Raw genomic sequence first — 25,464 nt, 5'->3', positions numbered from 1 at the left:
TAAGACGACCCACAAAGATATTGTCAACAATCACAGTTTATGAGTCAGGCACAGGTAATACTAACATAGAAAGCAGGCTTATTTACACATGCAGTACATTACGAAAGCAGCCAGTTGTTCCATAGAGAAGCTAAAAAATGTGTACCACAGATGTAAAACAGGTTTAATATCAACAAGGAGATAAAGTCTAACTCGGGAATGCTGAACCTGCTTTATGTTGTGTCGAATTGTAATGGCAGTTTCATATATCAGTTTCGCAACTTTAAAACTCTTTAAAAGTTAGTTTTTCCGTGTTTTTCCCTTTTTCTCTGAATTTCAAAATGCTGCTGCTCCTTCTCATTCAGAAAGACAATAGTGAGAGTAAACTTTCAATGTTTTTATAGAAAAACTAGAACTGTACACTAATGTCATCATGAAATCACCAGAATATCACAAAAATAGAAATGTACTTTCTGACCTTTCCCAATTAAATTTGGACCAATTAAACGTCATGTTGTTAATTATGCTTATCAGTCTAAAGCATTGAGGCAAATACTAATAGCTTTCTGCTGACATTTCCATGTTATGAATAACTTTGTAGCATTACTTAATCATCACTAAAACCAAAGAATATGCTTGCCGTCTCATTTATCTATTTTGTACATTGCTAATACTTAAAGAATGGTTAAGAACGGTAACAAGAAATTCCTTTTACAAAAATGGCAGTTGTATTTTTAACACTTTTCAGTTTGACAATCTGTGAGAAAATATAGAAAACTTTCAGTAAATAGAAAATGTATGTTTTTTTCTTTCCCTTTTTTGCCCATATCACACTTTAAAGGTCTTAACAACGTCGAGGGAAATAGAAAGGAAAAGAAAACATCATTTCCTGAAAAAGAACAAATCAAAAAAAAAAAGAAATCCAGTGAGCATCAGTCCTTTTTTAAAAACTGTACAAAAGCTGGTCTTCATTCAACTGCCTGGCTTCAATGGTTTCCTTGCACCACATTTGTGCATTAACACAATAGAGCATTGGCTCCTTCTTTGTTGGGAATCAACAGCACATATTTGGCATTATTTGGGTTTCCTACAATGATTGTACAACTAGATGGAAGTCAGGGCAGTTAACAAATCCCAGTCACCTCCCTGCTGAGCAGCCTCAGTCCCAAACCCAGCGTATGTAGGCTCTTCTTGATACCAGCAAAGGCCAGTGATCCCTAACTTTTCACATTACAGGCATTGTCAATATCGTCATCATAGTCATGAGCTTCATCATTGTTGTCATCATTGTCTTGAGATTTGCAGTACGGAAGAGGGGAGGTGAATGTAATTGGTGGATTCTTGTTGAATTTGTGTCAGTGTTGACAGTCTCTGAGGCAGCAGAGGGGCTTGTGGGTAGTGTGTCCTGGTGGATGATGGGTAGAACAGGATGTCATGGGTGTCGAGATTCACATCTCCGTGTCAGCCACCGGGGTCTGGGTGGCAGAGTGTCCGTTAGTGGTGGGTCCGGGGTTGGTCCCATTTTCTGGTGGAGACTCCCCATTGGTGGTGGGCTTGTCGACAGGCTCCTGGGGTAGAGGGGCCACTGACACCAGGGTGTTAGCCTGGTTCTCCTCATCCACTTGGAAGGTATCAGCCTAGGGAAAGAGAAACATGACCACCAGAGCTCATACACGTTAAAGATGCACATTAAAACCAACAAGTTTAGTTTTACTGTCAACTTGGACATGCCAAAAAAAGCAAGAAAGGGTGTTGTTGAAAATTAGTTGTTTTGGGCGTTTAACCAATGCATTCTTTGTTAATGAGGTTTAATGGTTTCATCTGTGAGCACTCACAGTGAATGAAGCATTTTGGTAATTTGTTTTACTACTGGGTGGTTAACAATGTGCATGCATGTTTGTTGTTTCATTTTGGTTCTAGCTGAAACAAACCCTTGAACCTTTGGTTAAGGACCTTTTAAAGTTTGGGGATATGCTTTGTCTTTCTGCAAGAAAATTGGGGATAACATTTAATTCCCTTGCCAGACACTTATTCAATAAATAAGACGACAAGAGTAGGCAATTCAGCAATCTCTTTCATCCTAACCGTCATATGGGTGTGCCCCCATATGTAAACGCTTTGAGAAGTGATGTCATGAGCTTTAGTAAAAACTAAAACCATCTGTTGCCCCCTGGAATGGGATTTGGAGTAGAAAAAAGCTTAAAGCACCAATGCAACTTTGAGTTAACGTGACATGTGAGTCAAGCATGTCCTCCCTTGAGTGAGGAATTGACCGTAGGATAACCATACGTTTGACCTAAAATCCATATGTACACAATCACGGTTTTCAATTTCCTAAGTGAACTGGATCTTGTGGGGCCAAATTATTTAAGCTTAGGTCAGTAAAGGTAATTGCCACACATGATGTTATTCTCCACACAGTTTAAGCACCAAAGGCAATACAGGATAGAAAGAACATGTCTACGTGGGATTTATTTTAAAGGTAGTCGGGTTGGTATAATAACTTAAACCAGATAATGAACAATGATTTCTTGGACAACTTTAATGATTCCCCAAGTATAAACAACTACAGATTTTTGGTTCAGAATGCATTAACAATGACACCTCCATTAATCCACTCACCAGTCTGACTCCTTTAGAGTTCTTGTGATGGGTCTTGAGGTAGTAACCAGCTACCAGCAGAGCAGCCAGCAACAAGCCAGCCAGCAGCAAGGAAACCAGAACCAGCTTAGAGTTCTTCCCCCAACGAGGACTAGCCTCCTCCACATCCGTCTGAGGACAAAAAAACAGAACGAAAAACATGAGTCATGTGTTTTTTTGTGTTTGTGTGTCCTTGAAACCCATCTAGGGAAAAAACTGTATCCGACACGCATGAACACATGACGTACACAAAAAGGTGTTAGGGTGTACATTGTTATACCAGCAGGAGGAAATCTTATTATCCGGTTAATGTTATCTATCGTGTCTTAAAGCTAGAAAGGAAACGACCCCACCCAATGGCTTTGTTTACGAAGATGTGTAGTGAAAACTGAAATGTAGTGCATGTGGAATGCAAAGAGGCAGAGGGGTGTGACAGGCACACCCATAACCCAAGATTGCTCCCAGGGTAGTAGAGAAAATGCTTTGCAGCTGACAAATGGTCTGTTTGTGGGCTTTTTGTTTGTCACTCAAACTGACAGCCTGGCAGCTTGAGAATTTAAGTCTTCACACTCAGCCAGTGCTTTTGCTTCTCCCCAGTATATTCCCCTGTCTAGTTTGATTGTTAGGCAACCAGAAAATATGCGGCGGCTGAGTCGTGTGGATATGTCCCTTTTATATTGCATGGTGTGATGTTAGCTGGATATGTGACATTGAATACCAGCTTATACATGACGCTGCAGTTCCAGAATGATCTGAATAATTCACAATGCCACACCACTACTATACTAGTGTACAATCAGGACATGATAAATAGAATTTCTATAAATATACGTGGTACTGTACCATGTCTTTGATGTTGTCATTGTTGAACTTCTCAGCCATGCCTGCAACATCATCTGCAAATAATACAAAGAAAATATGTTTGTTAGTGTTTTCCTGTAACTAACTTTTTTTTCTATGATGAGTACTTTGTTTATCTTTTTGTATCATATTCACTACCACAGGACGTCACTCACCTTCAACATATTTCCCAGATACAATGATTTCGTCTGTGTTGTCCTCCTGGTAGATCTCTAGCTTACAGTCTTCACCACACAGCTCCTGCAGAACACTTTCAATCTTCTTTTTTGTGTCTTCCTGCGAGGAATAAAAGAGGATTAGTATTGAAACATTTTTCGTTTCAACATTTGAACAGTTTAAATGATTAATTTCTAGATTGCACAATGTGAAATTCAACAGTTATCCCAAATAATAAGCTCTCTCCAAATCTCAATAGCTGCCTACAATAACGCCTTGAATCCTCCACTCCGCCTCTTATCCCTCTTTGTCTGTTTCCTCATCTTTTTTTGTCTTTAATCCGATAAGGGCTATCACGACCCGGTGCACAACCTTTTCCCTGATATCATCTGTAATCCAAACATCAGGATCTGCTGCACTGTAGGAGCCATTGATCCAAGATCAGATTGTTAGATGCACAGCTATGGGTGGGACACAGTGACCTCTTCCTGGAAATCTTTATCATAGGAAGCTCTGTATTTGAACTCTGTGCAAAGAGAGCTCAGAAACAGCTGGATTTCTTAAGGAAACAGCTGGATTTGAGTTATCACCAACAAGTGTTGTCACGATACCAACATTTTGGTTTCGATACCAAGTCAAGAATTGCGATTCAGATTTTTTTAATTTATTTTTTTAGATACTTTTCTTAAAAAAAGGGAAACAGTCTTAAATGTAATTATTGTGCTTTATTTCACACCATAACACAAACTTTTAAACAATGAGAAAAATAAATAAAATAAATGACAAGAATTCGTATTAAATCAAATTAATACATTTCTTACTGACAGGCCTTGTGGTGTCCGTAGGTTTGCCCTCACTGTCAGAGATATAGCTAAAATACATTACATTTTGCTTCTGGCGACTTTTTTGTCAACAAGCCGAGGCGCAGCGGCAGTTGCACTCCCACTTGCAGCCATGCTTCTCGTTTTCTCACATGCTCTGGCAGCTAGCGCGTGTACGAGAGAGGGGAGGAACTTAGACGTGCACGAGAGGGGAGGGACTGCAGGCACGGCTGCAGTGCAGGGAGTGGAAGCTAGGGGTGGGCGATACCACAAAATCTGGATTCGATCCGATACCAATTATTTCCGGGCCAGTATCGCAGATACCGATATTTTATAGACAAATAAACGTTTTACTTTTGCAAATTTAAAGTGCAAACATGAAAAATAACAATACAAAGTGGCCAGAGTAGCGAACTGTGTTCTTGCACACATCACAGTTCGCTAAGGTTTAATTGCCAGTTGTGAAATTGCTCCACACAACGCTGCTCTTTCTCTCAGCCATCATGCACGTGTGTGTGTTGCACTCGCGAGTCGCTGGCTGCTGCTGTCCTGCCCTGCCGGCTGCTGTCAGTCAGCTTGATAATCGGCGTTCAGGCAGGGAGCGCGCTGCGTGAGCCTCCAGGAGAGGAGGACAGTATGGAGAGAGAAGAAAAGAGCATATACTTGTGTTCGTTTGCACATAGTTTTTTGAAGAAATTGACGAGTAGAGGACACGGGAAAAAAAGTATAAAAGTATCGATCCTATTGGCTCTAGTATCGATATTTTGAAACGTAATATCGGAAGTATCGATATTTGGTGATCGATCCACACACGGCTCTTATTAAAACAGCGCTTTCTCTCCGGAGTACTTTCCCCCGTCATTCTTAAAGTACCGATACCAATGAAACGGAGGAATCATAACGTTTTTAACGGCAGGGTATCGCGGTACCTTTCAAGTATCGGTACACCGTGCAACACTATCACCAACACCTGCTTTATTTACAACTCCATCATCCTTTCTCAGTCTCGGGTCAGAAATACCAAATTGGATAACTTAATGTAAGCCAGTCCTTTCAATATTTTAAAAACAAATATGACTTCTCTGCTTATATTTGATGTTTATGACTAAGAACCCAAGGGTCGCTCTATTGTGTATTCTCTTTTCAGCTGTTTACACACTGTTTAAATGATAAATAAGGTATTTTCTCCATGAGCTGAAATCACATCTAGTGGTTGCAGACATCGACATGAGTGCCATGATTCCTGTAGAACTCAAGGCTGTTATCCGGAGAAATTGAGAAATGTGTGTTTCTGAACATAAACGCCTCCACACTGCGATGCCAGGCCTCTGTACATCACATATTCTACGGCACCACTGAGCCCACCCATGGTGCTCCCCTCCTTCTGCCCTCACAGCTCAATCCATATCCTGCCTAATGCAAAAGGAATCTCTTGGACTTTCCACCCGACAAAAGAAGACTATGTTAAAAATGTTGGATTTTCTCCAGCTTCACTGATTTATGGGAAATGGAGAAGAAACAGTCATAAATAAGGAATATATTCCTATTGAGCTTATGTTCATTAAGCTCATGGCCAACTCAGAATGGCATCAAAACCAAGCTAGAGACTATTTTACTTTCTTCTGTGTACTTTGTTGGTATGTGTGGAAGCATGCATGTGCAAGAACATTTTGCACCCCGCGATCATACGGCTCTGTAAGATTTGTGCTGCACAGACCACCTTTACTGTAAAGAGCAGGAACACATAAACAGACAGAAGGAGGTGCTTTCTGAACTTACACAGTTGGAGGAGGCCTTGAGTTTTAGACTGACAGAGTTTTTGTCCTCGACCGCCTCTTTGCTGACACAGACAACATCTTCCTTGGGCACCGGCTGCAGATAGAAATAATAATACATGGTATTTATTTAGCATTGTTCTAAGTATTGAAAGAGAAACAAAACATTTCATACAAACAGACAGAGACACAACCAAAATGACTTCCATGGGCCCATTGCACATTCTCAGGTTCATATTTGTATTTTGTGCCTCTACTGTGACATGTCGACAAGCTTTAATGTTCAAAAGGTCTTTATTTTTCTCATACTGCAGCACCTCTTTTCACCCTCTGTCTGAAACAAGAGCCCAGACTGCTCTGATTGGTTCGCTGGCCGGCTCTGTTGTGATTGGTCAACCCCTTATCCTATCCCTTAACCTATCACATACACTAGCCAAAAGAAGCGCGAAGGACTACAATCAAGACGTTTCAGGCAGGGGGGGGGAAGTGTGTTGGAGGGAAACTCCCTCTGGCGTGAACTTTGGGATGTTAGCCTTTGCAGACCATTGAAACCAAAACCCTAATGCCATTTAAACATTTGAAAATGTGATAGCTAAAAAGTGTATAATAGTGAAGACTGAATAGACAATATAGCACTAGTATTTGATTGTACTGGTTACTATCATAGGACATGTTTCTGTGCACATACTGTATATCCAGAGTGAATATTACAAACCAGGGACTTAATATCTAAATAACTTTATGACAGACTGAGGGATTTGAAAGGACTTCTTTGTCTTACCTGTGGTACATTGTCGGGGCCGTCCCCTCTGGCAGGCACATGTGCTGGGGTCTCTGGTTCCTCCGTTTTGGGCATCTCAGTATGTTCCTCAACCGTAAACTCCGGTGTATCGTCTGTTGACTTCTCTGTATCGACATGGCTGCTGTCGTTATTGTCGATGGCCTCTGGTGTAGCTGCCGGTGTTGCTACTGCTGGCGTAGTCGCTTCACTCACTGGAGATAGACTAGGGAAAACCTGGATCTGTGGATCCCCTGACTCTGAAAAAATAAATCCACTTAAGATGTTAATTTGTGATTTGTGGCATTTCAGATGTTTTTGTACAGGTGATGTACAATAAGTGAAACATGATAATAAACTAATAAGCAACCAACTACTCATGCAACCTGGGGCCTGCAATAAACGTTGATATATTCCAGACCACAACTTGAAGAGTTTGAATCGATCAGGCTTTGGCAAAACAGTATAGTTTCTACAACATGTTTTTAGAATTTCTTTCTTATCTTTTTATCTATTTTACACATCATCAAAGCATACACTGTAGTGTTGGTAATCTTTTGCCTGTTGGCAGAGGCTGATGGCTGTGTTTACAGAGGAAGGTCTAAGGATATAATGAATCGATTTTATTGCAGCACACACATGGATTGACTGTCAAACTATATTTTTATTGACTTAATGTTGTTCTATAGTGTGCAAGCGAAATAGGTTGATGTTCTTTCAATGTTCTTCTTTCGAGCTGACACATCAATCTATAGAGAAAAAATACACAGTATTTCTATGAATAATTGTGGTCAGTGTTTCTTACCAGTAGCTTCTGATGTCATTGGATCCCTGTCTCCTCGTGCGAGCTCCATTGCTAACACAGGCGCCAACGTCCCTGTTACAACTTCTGGATCCTGTGCTGTGACTCCTCCTGTCAAATCAAAAATAAAGCGTAATGTCACATTGTTTGAAAAAACACAATAGCATATTTATACTATTGTATTCAACATTCAACAAGTAGCATATTGGTCTTTTAAATCGTGGCAAGACTTTTTCAATTCAGAGTCCAGACATCTTGGAAAAGGATGTGAGTAATTTACAGACGGCTAGCTCACATGTTCCAAAGTGAGATCTCATTATCACTGGTGCAAGTCTAACGGTGAGCTCTAATTTCTCCGCTTGGAGCACTTGCTGCTGCTGGTGAGCGCACTTTTCCATTTTGTATTACCAGCTACTCAAGTCCAGCTTCTCAGAAGTGTGATTCCACTTCAACTCAGTTCTGCTGCCATAACATGATAGCGCTGTTATGTGAGGTACTAGCTCAGAGCTTAGGTGGTTGGTAGTTTTCACCAGTGTGCTATTGTAACATCAATTAACTTCTAATGCATGAGATCATGCTCTTTGGTGTGCTCCCATCAAGATTTCAATCCCTCGAGGCTCTACAGTGATGTAAGATTAGGTCAAAGATCTTATTGCAATAGATAAAAGATCTGCTCAGAACCACGGATCACATCATGAAGTCATTTATTTACTTTGAAATAGAATCGTTCTCCCTCTGAGGTTTTTTAAAAGATCCTGTGGTAACAGTGACTTAATTTACGGTAGGCAAGAATGAGATAAACTAAATAAGTTGCTGAAATATATTAATTTGAGTAGTCTTGTTTTCCAGTTGAATGTGCAGATGAAATGTGCCGCTGGAAGGTGCCAGGTAATGATGCCATTGGAAACGTAACTCTTTCAATTTTTTTTGAATGATGTAATATGCCTTTATACCATTTTCCATTTGTCAGGGATCCGTATGACTCTGGGGAGAGTCCTTGATAAATTGCATCACTAAATCAAAGTCGTGATAGGGTATTTCTAGTCAGGTACTCTCAGCTGTAAATTACTTCAACTTGCAATGTTTTTAATAAGCTGGATAACTTTCAGGGCACATTTTCATTCTCCGTGCAAATGAGTCAAATGTGCACCACACCCTGCAGCCGCTGAGCTAATGAGCTGAGTCTTTATCGCTCTGATTTCCACATGTCAAATTGCAAGTGTAAGATCCAAGAGTCAAACCAGAATACCCAGCATGCTTTTCTTTTACCCAGATTTCCCTCTCTCTGTCTATGAACAACAACATTACCTCACTCTCAAAACATTCCCATAATGCCTTACCTCTGCAGATCTCATTACCATGGTTCCCGCACTGGCTGCCAGTTTGAGTTTGTGATTGATTTCATGTTATTAATCCAAGTTTGCTGCCCCCTGTTGTAATAAATCTTACTGCCATTCATACTTTGTTTACAATACTGTTTTTAGCCGTCGTGTCTTTTTCTGTGCAAGTATTTTTATGTTAACAAAAGAGCACACTTCAAATTCCTTTTATGTGCACACACTTTCCTCGCAAACATAGCTGATCTGATCAAGATTGATTTGATGGCTGTCTTTGTTTTTCACTTTGCGTAGTGAATATGTTTATTTATAATCATTCCGTGTAAGATATTTCCACCATGTAATTAGAGGTAAACTGAAACATAGATTTTTAATAGTTTGAAATGTAGAACAGATTAGCATTTTTATTGTTTTCAAATTGATATTTCCTTGACTGCTTGCCTCTTGTGTTAAATTACAACTTATGTAAACACTTTTACACCATAACAAAGCATGTTTTTCCTCTTGCACCTTCCTTGTACAATATAGCTTTTTACCTCGGATACACCCTATACTATAGTCTCCTTACGCTTGTCTGTAGTCAGTACTTGAGATGTTCACACTTGAAGCACATACATTCACACAGTGGTGGCACTGTGACACATGTCCACTGACTTCCTCAGATAAATCATTGTGACAGGCAGGTGCCACCAGAACATAGTAAACAGTGTGTGTGCCGTGCTAGCACATGGGGCAGTATAATCTCCCAGGAGGTCTTTTGGCATGCTTTAGTGCCAGCAACTGTCAACTGCAGCTGTCTGTCATACTGTGTCTAACAGGGGAAGTAAGTCTACAATTTGTAACTGGTTCAAATAAATGAGAAAATGCATCAGAGCCACTGACCTTTAAAGCAGTTTTTACTTTCTTGCCCTTGTCAAGCCCACAATAAAAGGCCCAGAAAGCTTTGTGGTACACATGGTCAGGTTTCACTATACAGTCAGAATGTTGCCTCGTCCCACAATCCTCCCCGACTCCAGTTTACCATTAGGAGCATTAGCGTGGGTGTGGACCAGCGACAGGTCAAGGACTCCCTAACCTTGTTAAGTCTGTCCATTAGACCTGGAGTCTGCAGCCTGTAGCCTACAGCTGCCACCCCTCACCGTCCCTGTGTGGTCTATCTGTTTATGTTACCGGAAAGGATGGGGTGACATGGTCTTGCATAAATCAGGGTTTTCCATACAAATGTGACACACAGGAGTGTTAGAGTGCAGAGGCTGAAATGTGTTGTTTCAGCCTCTGTGATCACTTTCTGTCATCAGGTGATTTGTAGCAGCATGGGGAGTAAAGCTATGTCAGTGTTGTTGTAAAATAATAAAGCCTCAAGATTGATGCTGATGGCTATGTTTTAGTTTACAGTTACAGTTTAGGGTTTTGGGGAGTCTCTGATGGGATTTTGGGGAGATGCTGTGGTGAGTGAGAGGAAATGAATTCACATTTCCTTTTAAAATGGAGAGAAACACAATCAAACTGGCATTATATGAAACACAATTTCCCTGTTTGTATAACCTGTTTGGAAGATCATAATTGTTCAAATCCAAACTGTAAAAGATCACTATGTTTCCCAAGTATTTAGCTTATTATGTCATGGCATCTCAAGCACTCTTGTAACACTGGGCTGCTTAATTTTCATAAAGCAAATCATCCTTATTTGTCTTCAGACACAATAACACCATGTCTCTTTTTGTTGCTACACAGCCAGTAAACATTCTCAGCATTCATCACTCATTACAGACAGACACTTGCCTGACACACCAGAGCTCAGATGGAATGAAACCTCTGCATATAATTGCCACTTATGACCAACATTTGCAGAAGCGGTAAGATCTGAGTCACCGCCCTTTTATTGTTTTGTTTTTTTTCTAGACTTGAAAGCTTCCAGTCTTGCTTTTATTCAGGCAATTTCAGTCCAACTCTAGATGAGTTTTTCATGGCTCGTTGCACAACAACCATGAAGTTCTGCTACTTTTCTAATGATGTTTTAGTGTTTATGAAGACAAGGGGAACTGCATGCAGTTTACTGGTGTCTTTTTAATGAAATTGAAGCCTTGAACTCTAACTTTGTTTGTTGTTGTTGCAGAGGTGTCTTGGAGCTTTTTGCTGACCTGCTCAGCACACTTCCTGTCCGTGTAACCCAGGGGTATTCAACTAAAATTCAACAAGGTCCAGTAAGAGAAAATCTCCCCATGTAAAGGTCCGGAACATCAAAATGTCTAAGTTGCTTTATGAATTAGTGATATATATATTGAAGTAGCCTGTAGCTTTATCAATGTCTGCATGTTATCAAAAACTGACTGCCAAATAAAGAAAGTACAATTCATTAACAATATTTATTGTCAATTAACATTGAACTATACAGATATACAGTAAATGCTGTGGATATGTGTAATGTTCCTCTCGGGCTGCATTTAAAAAATAAAATAAATAAAATAGCTTTTGAAAATATGTGCATCTTAAAAGTGCTTAATTTTAGATAAATAAAATAAATTGTAGCAGCAGCTTGAGTTTCCCTTTTTCTTTGTTAACCGTTTCACATCATGACTTAACTGTTTCAGCCGATTATAGAACAATATCAGTCTTTCATAACAATTTAACAGTTTTAAAGTTTCTCTTTCTTTCCCTCTCATTGCAATCCATCACTCACTTTTTTTTAAATCAGTGCGAGAATTGAGCCGGAGCTTCTCCTGCCAGGAGTTTAAATCTGGGCTGAAATGGTGTCAGGGCCGTTCTCATACACACATGCAGGTGCTCATTGGTTAGCCTCGGTTAACCTGCCCTGGAAAGATATTTAGTTTTAATTTTGATCCTGGTGGACTGATCATATTGGGCTGCTTATTTTTAGTGACCTCAGTTCTGACTTGAGAGGGAATGTTTGGTCAAACACTTTGTGTTTTGTTTCATAGTGGCGTGTTGGCACTTTTAATGAGCGCCACGGCCTCTGAACAAATGAGACACACTGGTTCTGTGCTCCCAGTGGGCAGGATGAACATGAATGAGTCCACTCAGGGTTAAAAGCTCTGTTCTCACTGTCCACTTTCCTCTTCTTGGAGAGCGCCATGTGTAATTATTTGTCTCTCCCTGTCTGCCGCTAACACGCCTGTTCACTCTCCTCTCCGCTTCTCTCCCTGTATCGCTAATTATTCTCTCATTTACTCTTATTTTCTTCTCCGCTTCTCTCTGCCGCGCTCTCGTCTCTTCTTCTGTGTTGCTCTCCCTGTATCGCTCACTCGTCTCTTTCGCCCCCTGTCGGCGGCGGTTAAAATAGAATTGCCCCGTCAAAATTGAAATCCCCTATTAACGTATTGATTATAGGTCCGGGTCCGTCTGGGTCCGGATCCGGACCGCGGTCCGCCTGTTGCCGACCCCTGTTCACCACCTCACTTCCCCACTACCATCCTCTTGCACACTCAACAATAACCACAGGTAAAGGTGATGAATCACTGATTCTACTGAAACCATTCCACTGAAACATACTGTACATCAGCTCACACCCCCTGACCCTCGCACAACAAACAGACTTGACTTCTATTCCTTCTTTGTGTGTAATGTCAGAAAGCGTCCAAGAAATCAGTCATCATTCGTGAGTCTTGCTATCAGCGCACAAACACGGCAAACCTAATCGGCCCTGACTCCATATGTCATACAGCCCGGCCCTCACTTCATTGCTCTCTAGAAGATTTCCCCACTAGATTGCTGTGAATGACGGCTGCGGTCTTGAAATGCTTCACCCCCCAAAATATACAGTATTTCAACCAACGTTCTGAGTTTGTTTCCAGAGAAAAGTTAAAGGCACATGTTTTAAAACATTGTAGTATAATCTCAAAGAGGGGGATTGTTTAATTAACCACAGATTTTCATGAATATGTACAGTAATTTCCCCATGTTGCGCAACTTTGCACGCCATGCATCTTCCCAATGTAGCGCATACATCTGCAACCACTGTACATCTGTAACTGTGCAACCTCTCTCGTGTGTCTTCTATCTGAGACATGCACAAGCTGTTGGATGTTTTGAATGGGTAGACCCTCCCATGGCTTTGGCCCACAGTCCCAGTTAAACCCCAAAAATATGGCCTTCCACCTTTGGGCCCCCAGGCCCTCTCTGCTTCTGTTGGGGAAAATCCTGTGCTGTGTAATGGGGCATGGTGAGGATATAATGGTCAGCACACGTTAGTGGACCACCCTGTCAAAGTTGCTGCCATATGTTGTATGCAATAGTTATCACATTGTTGAAAAATGACGATCCAACCCTAATATCATATCATTTATCAAAGGTTTTTCTATTCATAAATAAAGTTTGCAGCTCTGACTAGTGACAACACCTATTTTTCAGCTTTTTAGGCTACATGCAGGTTCCCTAAATATTTTTGACTGAGTGTGTCTCTAGCCAGACATCTTCTATAAACACTCTTAGAACACTTCGCCTCCTCTTTTCCTCTCAGGGTTTCATGGCCTGCAAATGTTCCTTTTGTGTACTTTATGTATGAGTTTCTTCCAGAGTAGTGATTGAGTGGGGTCTGTGGGAAGGGGCAGCATGAACAGCACATAATTTGAATCCTTTTATTGGACCTTATCTGGGAATTGAATGTTCAGAAATTGCGAAAGGTTCCTAATTTAACGGCCATTAAGTGTAATTTTCTTTCTGCTGCTGCCTCTGTACCTGGCTCAACTTTGTAATGTCAGAGCACCTCTGCAGAGGTTCCCTGACGTCACTCTGGCATCTATTGGATAGACATTTGATCCAAGAGCTCACACCCCCTCCACCCCAGCCCTCCAGCACTCTCCACATGGATTTTCAAAGTAGAACTGAGGGTGGAGACAAAACAGTAAGTGAAATAATCAGTCTTTAATACACGTTTTATTTAGAGATATTCTGGCCTCTTATAATTATCCTGCAATATATTCCTATGTTATCTTCTTAATGTTAAAACTTACTCTAAGAAAGGACAGACAAAGCTTAATATGGTTCACTTTCTTTCAATCGAAGCTCCAGCAGTTAATCAGATGTTTATATTTTGAAAAATAAAATAATAAAACCATTTTTTCTTTAAATGTCTCCTTATATTTAGTCCAATAAGGGGTTCCCTCAAAGCATCATCCATTTAGATTGTTCCCTTATAAAGATGACTTTCCTGATTTAAATATCTGAAGTCATATCTTGAAGAATCTAAATTTGCGAGGTAAGAGCGTGCTGAGGAATGTGACATTGGAGCTACATCCCTCAGGGTTAAACATGCTCTGCAACTCTATCCTCTTTGAAACAACAGACCGCTGACCCCACTATCTTGACCCACCCCCCCCCCACCCCCCCACAGCGCACCCCCCCCCCCCCCCCCCCCCTCCCCTGTCGTTCCTGCCACAGCGATTAATAGCAGAACCCTGCCCATTCTTCCCGCTTGGCTGAAAAGCAACTGGATCCCGTGGTTTTAATCAGGGCTGTTGAAGCAGCACTTACTTCAGCTGCCCAGCTGCAGCATTCAGCCCACCCCACCCTGAGGCCACGGCAGCCCCCTTATCGAAAGCATGATGCCTGTTTCTGAGGGACCACAATCAGGAAACATGACATCTGCTTTCAATTGGGAGCATTATATCACCCCCCTCCTCCTCCTAACACACACACACACACACACGCACACACACACACACACACACACACACACACACAACCACACACAACCACACACACACACACACACACACACACACACACACACACACACACACACACACACACACACACACACACACACACACACACACACACACACACACACACACACACACACATTTGCCCCACTACAGTTTCACTGCCTCGTGCCTGTCTGGTTTGAGTGTGTGCAGGTAGACTGTTCGGGGATCCTGTTGCAGATCTGGGCGTCAATAGCAGAGGCTCAACATTGATTTTGTCCAGAGAGATTTTCAGGCATACTATATCTTACAAATAAATATACCAGAGTAACTACTTGCACACACATTTAGGGGTGGTAGTGAAAAATAGTAGGCCATTAAGGCGCCAAACTTTAGTGCACTTTTGGCGATGTGCAAAGATTTGTTCGCTCACAAGTTTCATTTAGTTTTTTTACAGGACGTGTTGCCATCTGATACTCAGGCTCTGACTTCCCATCTGATTCTCTGATTAAAAGCACATAACGGCACCTAGTTGTTTGATGAAGAAGCTTGTTTGGCATGTCTACGCTTATTGTATAAGAATACACACATTGTAAATAGTCTGGAACAAGATCAAAGACAGAGCTGTTAAGTGGAAAAGCAGCCTTCCTCCTATTAGGCGTGGATCAAAAACACTATCCCAAGTACACTGTGTGTGTGTGTGTGTGTGTGTGTGTGTGTGTGTGTGTGTGTGTGTGTGTGTGTGTGTGTGTGTGTGTGTGTGTGTGTGTGTGTGTGTGTGTGTGTGTGTGTGTGTGTGTGTGTGTGTGTGTGTGTGTGTGTGTGTGTGTGTGTGTGTGTGTGTGTGTGTGTGTGTGTGTGTGTGTGTGTGTGTGTGTGTGTCCAGGCATCTACTTGCCACCACTGGCTCACTTGACATTTGGATTTGACTTGGCCCGCTCATACCTCATTCACACCAACGGTGTTTCAGGGCCGGTTCGGAGCTGGAGCTTGAAAAGCACCGTTTTTTCCTGTTCACACCGCAGCGGAGCAGCCTCTTAGCTCCGGAATCCGGTTTGTTTCAAGCTCCAAAAAATTGTCCGGCTAGAGCAAAAGCACCGCATATGTCACGCTTACGTCAAGGCAGGGGCAGGGGCGGGATCAACTCCTGAACAACAACAAAAAGGTTGCGTTTTATCCAGTTTCTACACAACGATGGAGAAACTTAACAAGCAGCAGTGGTCCACTGAAGAGACCAGCTACCTACTGGGAATCTGGTCTTCCGAAGAGGTACAGAGGAAGCTGGAGCACAATCGGCCATTGTTGTTATTGTTGTTGTTGTTGTGTGAGCCTTGAGGGGTTTCCGCGCGGTTTGGCTTTATGAAGCAGGTACGCAAACGGTTACGTCATGACGCAAACAATGACGCAATGACGCAGCACCAGTCAGACTCTGGGCAGTGTGAAAAGAGCCGGAGCTGAACCGGTTTTGAACCTGAAAAGCTCTAGCACGGAGCTTGAACCGGAGTTGCGTTGGTGTGAATGAGGTATCTGTGCCACTTTCTTCACGAGAGGACAGAACACTCTGTTGTTGACATTGTTTCTGTGATCCTTTGGTGCATCCATTCAATGGGTACAGCACAAACAATGATTTATATAATTACATTCTCTTGGGTTGGCAGAGGAATTGGGCAGGGTTTGTTGCTTAACTACAGAGCCTCCTAAAAACCACTTCACAGCACAGACTTGAGCTGAAACTGTATTACAAAAATTGTGTTTAAGTGCAGTTTTAGAAATGTAAATGTCATTTTTGCACACATGAGGCCAACTGATCAAAAACAAAGGAGTCTTTAACTCCCTGTTCATTGCTTCATCTAACCATTGTACTGCTTTTCTTAAAGAAATCTCCCTAACATTCTCACAAAGGGTTTCCCCCAGAGTCTTTGATCATCTAGCCTCTGTTACAATAACCCACCTCCACGTTGTCTGGGTAACGGTTACACTCACTACCATCTGTGAATCCGCTCGGACTTCATCACAGCAAAGTTATACAGTAAGCCCATCTTTCCTCTACTTGCGTAACTCGGCCCCGCTCCCCTCCCCTGGGTTTACAAAATAATACTGCAAGAGGGATTTCTGTCAGACAGGAGACAGGTGGTTTATCCTGTAGTTGAAACAGAGTTAAACATTACTGTTCTCCTTTTTGTTTTTGCTCTCCAATATCTGCTGTATATTTTGTCTTGATGAAAGGCACAAGGTCCAACTGCGGTCTGTAACACATTGCTATGTTTTAGCAAACTGGGGTTATTTTCAAAAGCTAAACATTGTAGTGTTTGTAAAGAGGTTTTGTTCTTCTCTGGTTCAGAAACTATAAGTTACAATTATGGCCGGGCAATTTTTCGATGCAGATGTCTTACATTGCTGATGATCTCATTCCCATAAGCTATATCCCATGAACAAGACAGGAGGTTTGAATTAAGCTATTCAGCGCGGGGTTCATTCCCAGCCACAACACGGAGTACTCCAGATGATCGTAAAGCTTTAGTTTGTTCTCAGCGCAATTCTTTTGACATCTTGGTCTTTCTCTTTGTTTATTTTGATTGGACTTGGCTCGGCCACTATTGAAGGATGGAACAATCATCCGTCTTAAAAGTTTCACAGATATTTCTATTCAGCACATGATACATCCCCTAGTTATTTGCAGGATTCTGTATATATCTACATCGTAATGCTTAAGCAAGTACAAGCAATACGTTTTACATTTGAAAAAGAATGTGCTCTTTGTTTCATGGTCTTGGTTTACTCTCGTATACGTTTTTTTAAATGTTCTTGAGTTGAACTACTGAAAAAAAAACTAAAGTAATGCTAAATATCCTTTAAGTGAGAGGAAAATCATATACACTTTGGAAAAAAAAGCAAATCTTACAATTACAATTTCAGAAACAAAACCTGAATTGGATTGTTGTCCCACCCTTCTGATTGGTTAAGAAAGATGAGATACTAGGAAGTTGTTGATAGTTTTAATACAGCTGATGGATGGAGTTGTTCCATTCCAGATGAGCCCTTCTCGCTGTATATAGAGCTCAGCCATGTGAGCCGCATGTCTCTACACATAGTTCAACAGCCACAGTCGTCCCTGATGCCTCAATAAAGCTCCCACTATATCAGCATGGCCACATTCGAAATGCACATTAACGACCATACTCCACAACCTTTTCTCACGCACACTTCAACTGATCTCGCATTCCACGGCTAAATATAAATACAAACATTTTTCAAAGTGCTTCAAGATCGTGGGAATCCGCTCAATGAAATAGCAAACATAGCGCCAGAGATTCAAAAATAGTTTGAATCGGAATAATAACAGATAAAAAAAAGTAAATACTCGAGATAAAACGGCTCTATTTTGTAAATGTATAAGTTCAGAATAGAGATCTGGAAATCTATTATCATAATTTCATACTTAATGCCTCCACACATTTCAAACCTCTCTCTAAAATATTCCCTTTGTTAGCTAAGGTTCTCCAAAGTAATGTTTTCTGCCTGCATCTTGAAGGAGGAGGTATATTTATAACTGTTTCAAAAATCTATTTTAGGGACATACTCTATTCCACAGAGTAAAAGAGTTGTAGGGTTAAAACCTGGTTTCAACTCAAAGACAATTCAAACACTCCTCCACCCCCAACCCTCCGGGCCCCCCCTCCCTCCCTAAGGATGGCCTTACGATCTCAGAGAAGTTTACCCTCATTCATAAAGCATGTTTTTACTACTCACCATTTAAGAAGGAGGCGATGAGAAGCAATGCAAACGGCAACATTTTGAGGAGCCTGTTTGTTTTCTGTACGGATGATGCTGCCATTCTTGTCCCAAGTGTGCACACGTCCGAAGGGTGTGAGCGAAAAGGGAGGGAGGAAAAGGTTGAGTTGGTTGAGCTGGAGCAGTTAGGGGTTTCCTCTTACCCAGAGCGGGACAGTGTGAATAAAGCACCACTTGTGTTCTGTCAGTTTTTATATAGCCCCCCCCTTCTCCTCTCTTACCGAGGCCCAGCCCTATACCCCGTCTTCCACTGGTTACTTTAACCCTTCCTCTGTGCCCCCACCCCTGAAGGCGGATGGAGGGAAGGAGGAGAACTGGATCCTGTTGGGATGTTGAGTATTTTAAAAAACTATGCCCAGCATTCTTTGAATACCTATCAATGTTTACACTTATATACATATATAAGCGGCTCGAGGGCTTGAGTCCAACATATTAAGAGTACATGTAAGTGAAGGAGAGAATATGTTTTGGTGATTGCTGATTACTCATCTTTTAGCACTGAGTTACATTGTCTGCCTGAGCAGTGCACTCTATTTGTATGGGAGCAGTAATCCACCACACAATGAAAGGTGATCGCTGACAAAAGGGTGACACCCTGGTCCCTAATAGGCTTATGGAGATAGACTGTGGAGCTGAATTTCATACTGGAAACAAAAGTGTGATCCACTGTTATGCTAATGGTACTAATCCATTTCACTGGCTCCGAAGCCCCCCCCACTCAGCCAGGCCATCAATCAACACCAGCCATCTCAGTAGTGAAGACACCACAGGATCCGTTTAAACCTTTCACACGTCAACAGAGTCCTGAGAGCCCCCCCTCCCCCCCCTGCAATTTGGGGACCTTTGCTTCACTTTTGTTAGCTCTTTTTGCTAGCTGTTCCCATGCTCTCTGTAAATCACACATCTGGAACCACTGGCGAAGGCATGCTAAATGACTTGTTAAAAAAAAAAGAAGCACCACACCCTCCGAGACAAAGAAAAAGTGAACGACAGCAAGTCGAGAAAAGCAAACTGGACCACTTCGTACATGCTTGTTAGAAATGCTCTTGTAATTTGATACCAGTCCCAATGCCCATAGTCCCCCTGTCCCTGTTTTGGCCCCATCCTTCCCCCACATCACCCCATTTCCTTCCTGTAAGACCCCTTCCTTCTTTCCAGACAACTATCAGATATTCAGCTCAAACAGCAGGGCGTTGAGGTGGGCAATTGCTCCCTCACTGTGACTCCAGAAGTTTGCTAAAACTCCAACTTCAATGATCAGTGCCGGGCCCAATACAGCAGCCACAGCTGGACATCAGTATTCTTGTCACCCCATTAAAACATTCATTAGACTGTTGGCTGGTTAAGTATTTCGGCTAGTTGAGTCCTCGTGAATCACAGCTTCCTCTCTAATGGCAGTAAGGCACATTTTTTTACACAAACCCTGGCAGTTTAGTTTTACTTTCTAACACCTTGTACCTCTCGTTAATTCACTCTAGAAAGCTCCATAGTGCTTTCATTTGCTTTACATTTGATAAATTACTTCAAGGCATTGTGCATTTTCATTCTAGAATGTTTCAGTCATTGTGGTTTAAGAAAATAATAAAGAGACACTTTGATTCCGGTCACATGGCTTGATTAATTAAATTACCATAAACTCATCCTGACTAAATCAAAAAGATTTGGTCTCAACTTGGATGGTGCCTTTACTTAGAGTTTTGACTTAGAAAACCTTCTTCAAAGCTCAAAGATAAAAAAGGATTCGAAAAATGAATGAATATCCTGGTAAAAAATCCCGTCAGCAAGTCCCTGCAAATCGACACTTGATTCCCACGATTCATGCTGTTTAAACCAATCCAATGGCATCCAATATCGTTGCAGGAGAGAAACAGGGCAAACTAAAGTTACTGAATGACAGTCGGAAAAAATATAATTTTGTTTACATGAACAAAAAAAAAATTCAAAACAGGCAGTCAAATTGGTTTCGAGTCTCGAAACTCGAAGTTAAGGACTTGCCAACTATGACTTTGGACTTGAGTGCAAGGTATTGAACCTTGTTGTTGCAATGACTCGGACCCACCTCTGGGAATAGTTGTGTACAAGTACAGTAAGATTCCCTTTACCGCATATCATACACAGAAAAAAAAGACGGAGGTAAGGTAATCTGTGTTCTCTGTGACGACGTGTTTCAAATAAGGTGTCACTGAATAGCTTGTAACAGAGCAGGAAACCAACACAGACAGCACGAGTATTCCTCCAACAACCTTACAGAAAGCAAATCTGGAATTCATTTCTACTATTGGCATCCTGTGATTCAAAGCCTATAGGCCTTTGCTTCACATGGCTTTATTTGTTTATAGTATATTGACTGTTCTGCACATCTGTTAAAGATTATGCAGTTTAACAAAATAGCCCCCATTTCTTTCTTTCAGCTGCAGCCGTGTTTCTTCAGTAACAGTACATTGCTATCATCATATATCTGCCGGTGCTGTAGATTATCTCTGACAGCAGTGTGTGTTTTCGTTTAGCTTGCAAATGCGTTTCAACCAGATTTGAGGATTGTGCTTTACATTTCCGTGCAGACTCACCGTATTGTGTTTTTAATGATTTCTAAAATGCATGGAGTAGTGTCTCAGGAGAAAAAAGGAAACCGTATTTCATTTTTTTTAAGTGTTTGTACTTTCTCACAAGGAGTCCCCTTTAGAACCACCCTATACTTTTAAGACCACAAAAATCCTAAGCACTTACCAAACAATTGGCATAACTCCATTACTCGCTGTCTTCTTCTTTCTGTCAAAGTGTATTTAAAAATCACATCTTGTGCTTTCTGTGAATATGAACAGAAAACAACATTTAATATTTTAATATTATGCATGCCTTTTATTTAATAGTGTTTCATTTAGTCTCTATACTATATATTGATACTTTTGCTGTAACGTAATGTCCCATCAGTGGGACGACTAAAGCAGTTCTGATTCTGATAATGAGCTAAAGACAGCCAAACTCTGCAGATGAAAGTAACAGCATAGCTTGAATCTTACTGTAATATTTTACTTCTGGGATGTCTTTTAGACAAAAGGTCAGAAGTGTTTTATCTATGAAGACTTCTTTTGCGGTCATGGAAGTTTAAGCTAATTGGACACCCAATGATCGCTGAGGCTTGGCTGACGAATCTGCTTTAAAAGTCAGATCCTCCTCACTAACTAGAGAGCTAATTAGAAGAATATGCCATAGGTCATATTCTCAAAGGAATTCTTTTTCACAGAATGTATAGTCTTACTGATACATGTAAGTTCAGTATCTTATAAGAGACAGTGACTTTTGTTTATAGTTCAATACGTTTCTCAGTTTTAGCTTTTATTCTGTTTGAGAGCAAGAGTTCACCAGCAGCGGACCATTCGAGCCCCAGGCAGGACATATGACAGGAAGTTGTAAAACGGCATCTTGTCTAATGTGACGATCTTTTGTGTAAAGACCATTTCTTTGCCCCCGTTCATAATTAAACATATATATTATCTATTGAGATTCATGGTTCTGATTTGACTTAATGAATAAACGAGGAGAGAAATTGGCATGCGCTGCTAGATTAATTAATTAAAGCTCTTACTGAGAGGGTGTTTTTAATTAAATGTTGGTTTATTTATTTGTACAAACACATACGCAAGCCTACACAATCCCATAAAACACATACAAGTTGGAATACACTTTTAAATGCGCTTTGAAAATGGGTGTCATAAATCCCACCAAGCTCACTGATTGGCTACAAAGGAGGGAGCCTGTCTTATAGTGATTTCAGGAGTGCTGGAGAAGGAGGGAGAGCAAGGGGCGGAGGAGGGGGAGTAGTGGGAGGAGATTTAATTTCAAACAGCAGCAAATGTTGACCGTTACCTCCTTGGGCTGAGCAGCGAGGTCTCTGTCCTCCAGTGAGCGGGAAGAGGACAAAAGAAATTGGAAAGAAAAGAAGATGAAGTCACTTCTTCTCAAAACGAAATTGGTGTCAAGGTCTACCCCGGTGTTAGTCCTTCACATTCTAAGGGCAGAGTGTGGGTTCAGAATAGGTCTGTGTCTTGACTAAAGCCTGTGTTTATAAAGGTCATGACCTCAACGACCACATGGCTCTGCAGATGTTACACACACACACACACCCTCAGGCGGCTCTGCTAAAACTAAAACAGAAACTTTTTGTCCTCTTCATGCACCACATTTTCACGGCCTGTCACATGATCCTTCTCCCTCTCCCAGTGTGTGCTCAAAAAGATGAATTAACAGTGAAATAAATAAAAACTGTGATAATAACTCTGGCCAGTAGATGGCACCACTAGACTGGAGTGTTGCGGATCAACCTTCTGGACATTAGCTTCACCAGCACATCATTAAATCATTAATTTATTGTTCATGCTGTATATTTGTGTGGAACTGGAAGCATTTCTACTGGAGTGTATGTAAAGAATTCAGCTTTTATACTTGGGTGGTAAATAATGAAGGCAGTTATGACCAGAGTCTGCAAGTGTCGTTGCTAGTGGACAAAAGAGAAATTACTACAGCAAATTGGGGAAATAAAATGCCGTCATGGTTTAGCTCATCCAATAAATCCTGAAACAAGTTGTTACAGATAGAGGCTGAGCTGTGGTCCCTTGAGATGTATTCTATACAGTCATCTGGGATTTCTTTCCTGGTTTAGACAGCTGTCTTTTGTCCTTGGCAAGAACAAACATATCAGAGCCTGCTTGATTGTGTGCGCTCTGATAAGGCAGTCTGCACTTAATTAAAGCAGCAGGAGACTGATGCTTGCAGACCTCCATCGCCTGGAGGCTGCGTTCCAGAGGTGCTTCAGGGAATTTGAAGCTTGATTGTCCGGTAATGGGAGTGTCCATTATGGAAAGGAAAAAACAAAGGTACCACACATTTGTATTTGGACCTACTGATAGTGGATGCTGGATTTCTTCCCAGCTTAAAGCCACCAAGGAAAAGCATCCTCTGTTTACAAAAAGATGTGTTAGTTCAGTTCAAATACAATCTAGCACAATAACCTACCTAAAATGTACGTTTTATTGGCTTATTTTCACAATGTGATCGCAGTATTCCTTCCTATTTCATTGCAGGTCTACTGTAAGCTCGATAGCTAGCTAACCTCCTCATTTCAAATATACTGACAAAACACTTACAATAATGAAACAATCTCACTCTGCCAACAGTGACAGTATGCCAACATTATAATCCCAGAATGTCAACAAGCGCTCCGGTCCCAGCTGTGGGCTTCACGTTTCAGTGTCTCCGTTTCCCTCGTGCTTTGAGCTTCTTGCAGTGTTTCTTTTTTATTCACAGGGTTTTGTGTTGGCAGTGATTTTAGTAAAAGCTACGCATGTTTCTGAAGTTGGTGAATGTTTTCTAAATGCTGCGCATGTGTTGTCAAGTTGCTGAAGATGTTTCTTCATTTGCATGTGCTTTGTCAAAGTAGTGTTTTTTTATTTGCAAATCTGTTTTGAAAGTGCAGCAGGATTCTCACAATTGGACTTTTTTTTCCTAGCGTGTTTGCACTTGACGGCCACCCTAATCCAGTCTTAAACCCACATACATTACATTTACGGATATATATATAACAAAGGAAAGGATAGAGTCCTAAAATGTAGGGTATGAAATCAGGGAATACTTAGAATTTGGCTTACAAATGATTGTGAAATTGTGAAACTGAAATCTTAAACAAGTAATAGTTGACTAATAGTTAATTTTCTTGTTAAACACTCACCTTGTGACAGACATATCGTGAGCATTCCTGTTATTGTGTCCATCCCTTTTCTATTTACATATATTCCTTTAACCACTCGCTGAAGCGGAAGGAAATTGAAAGGCGCCTCTGTTGGATTTTTGAAGGTGTATAGAAAATCCAAGGCCTTTTTTCCATTCAGTATTCACTCCACAGTAAGAGCCGCAGTTTGAATTATTCTTCAAGATCTGCAGTCTTTGTGTAAGGTCAATTTTCCACTGAATGAAATATCCTGGGCAGCAGGAGAAGCTGAGGATGAGTTCTACAAGCGATCTCACAGAAATGAGAAAAGTGTGTTGAGCTGTTATTTTACTGTACGTTACAATGTAGTAAAATCAATCATTGGCGAAGGCATGATTGAGATATTGTGACACCTGTCAGGGGTTGATAGGAGAATAATGGCTTTCTAATGGCTGTAGTAGCTCCATAAACCTGTGAGGCACCATCCAACCACGGTGTCCATCAAGACGATATCCCGTGGCTCGCTCCGCTGTCAGAAGAGGAGGTTTGAGTCCTAATGATCCTCCTCTGCGTGTGTGAAGCAAGTGAGGGGGAATGTCTGGCTGCTGATTGGCACTCTGACAAGCAAAGAGAGAATAGAGGAAAGACGAGGGGTTATAGCCTGGCAGGTGTACAGAGGACCCTCCGATACATTGATACCACCCCCACGTGGATCTGACAGGTAAAGCTTGGGTTGGATGTTGGGAGAGATGCAGTCCTCCCCCTCCTCCCCCCTCTGCTCTGCTTGCCCACAGCCCCGAGGGTTAAACATGAATAATAAATCCTGCGCTCCTTATGGCAAGTGCTCATGAGCCCCTATATGCTGCTCACATGCCACACCAAATACTGTCACAGTATGACGCCAGTGTAAACCGGTCTTCAATCCATGGGCTGCTCATCACATGCTGTTGTCTTTCATACAATTCAAAGGGAAGCTTATGTCCTTCAGGATATTTCTTTGTTGTTTCACAAGCTCAACTCTTCTTTGATATCAAATGTGCTACTCTGGCCAGACTAGGCATGTTCAAATATACCCTTTCCTGCATTTGTAAACACCAGCTTTCCTTTGTATGATTGCAAAAAACATTTCCCGCAAACAATGTTACTCCCGGAATTA

At 41.4% G+C, this 25,464-nt stretch overlaps 1 protein-coding gene across 1 annotated transcript; it reads right to left on the bottom strand.

Moving 5' to 3' along the window:
• Positions 1–18: 18 nt before the first annotated feature.
• LOC307040004 (uncharacterized protein) lies at positions 19–18,761 on the bottom strand. The gene is made up of 8 exons (XM_079682503.1): positions 18,563–18,761; positions 7,816–7,923; positions 7,014–7,270; positions 6,237–6,329; positions 3,636–3,756; positions 3,463–3,515; positions 2,602–2,751; positions 19–1,616 (listed from the first exon to the last, which is right to left on the bottom strand). Exons 1-8 carry the CDS (start codon positions 18,645–18,647, stop codon positions 1,428–1,430), a joined length of 1,056 nt encoding a protein of 351 aa, XP_079538629.1. The 5' UTR covers positions 18,648–18,761; the 3' UTR covers positions 19–1,427.
• Between the last annotated feature and the right edge of the window lie 6,703 nt (positions 18,762–25,464).

Source organism: Notothenia rossii (genome assembly GCF_949606895.1).
Source record: "Notothenia rossii genome assembly, chromosome: 5".
In the NCBI taxonomy this organism is placed as follows: Eukaryota; Metazoa; Chordata; class Actinopteri; order Perciformes; family Nototheniidae; genus Notothenia; species Notothenia rossii.
Note: the sequence above shows the minus strand (reverse complement) of the source record. Positions and strands in the feature narration are given on the sequence as shown.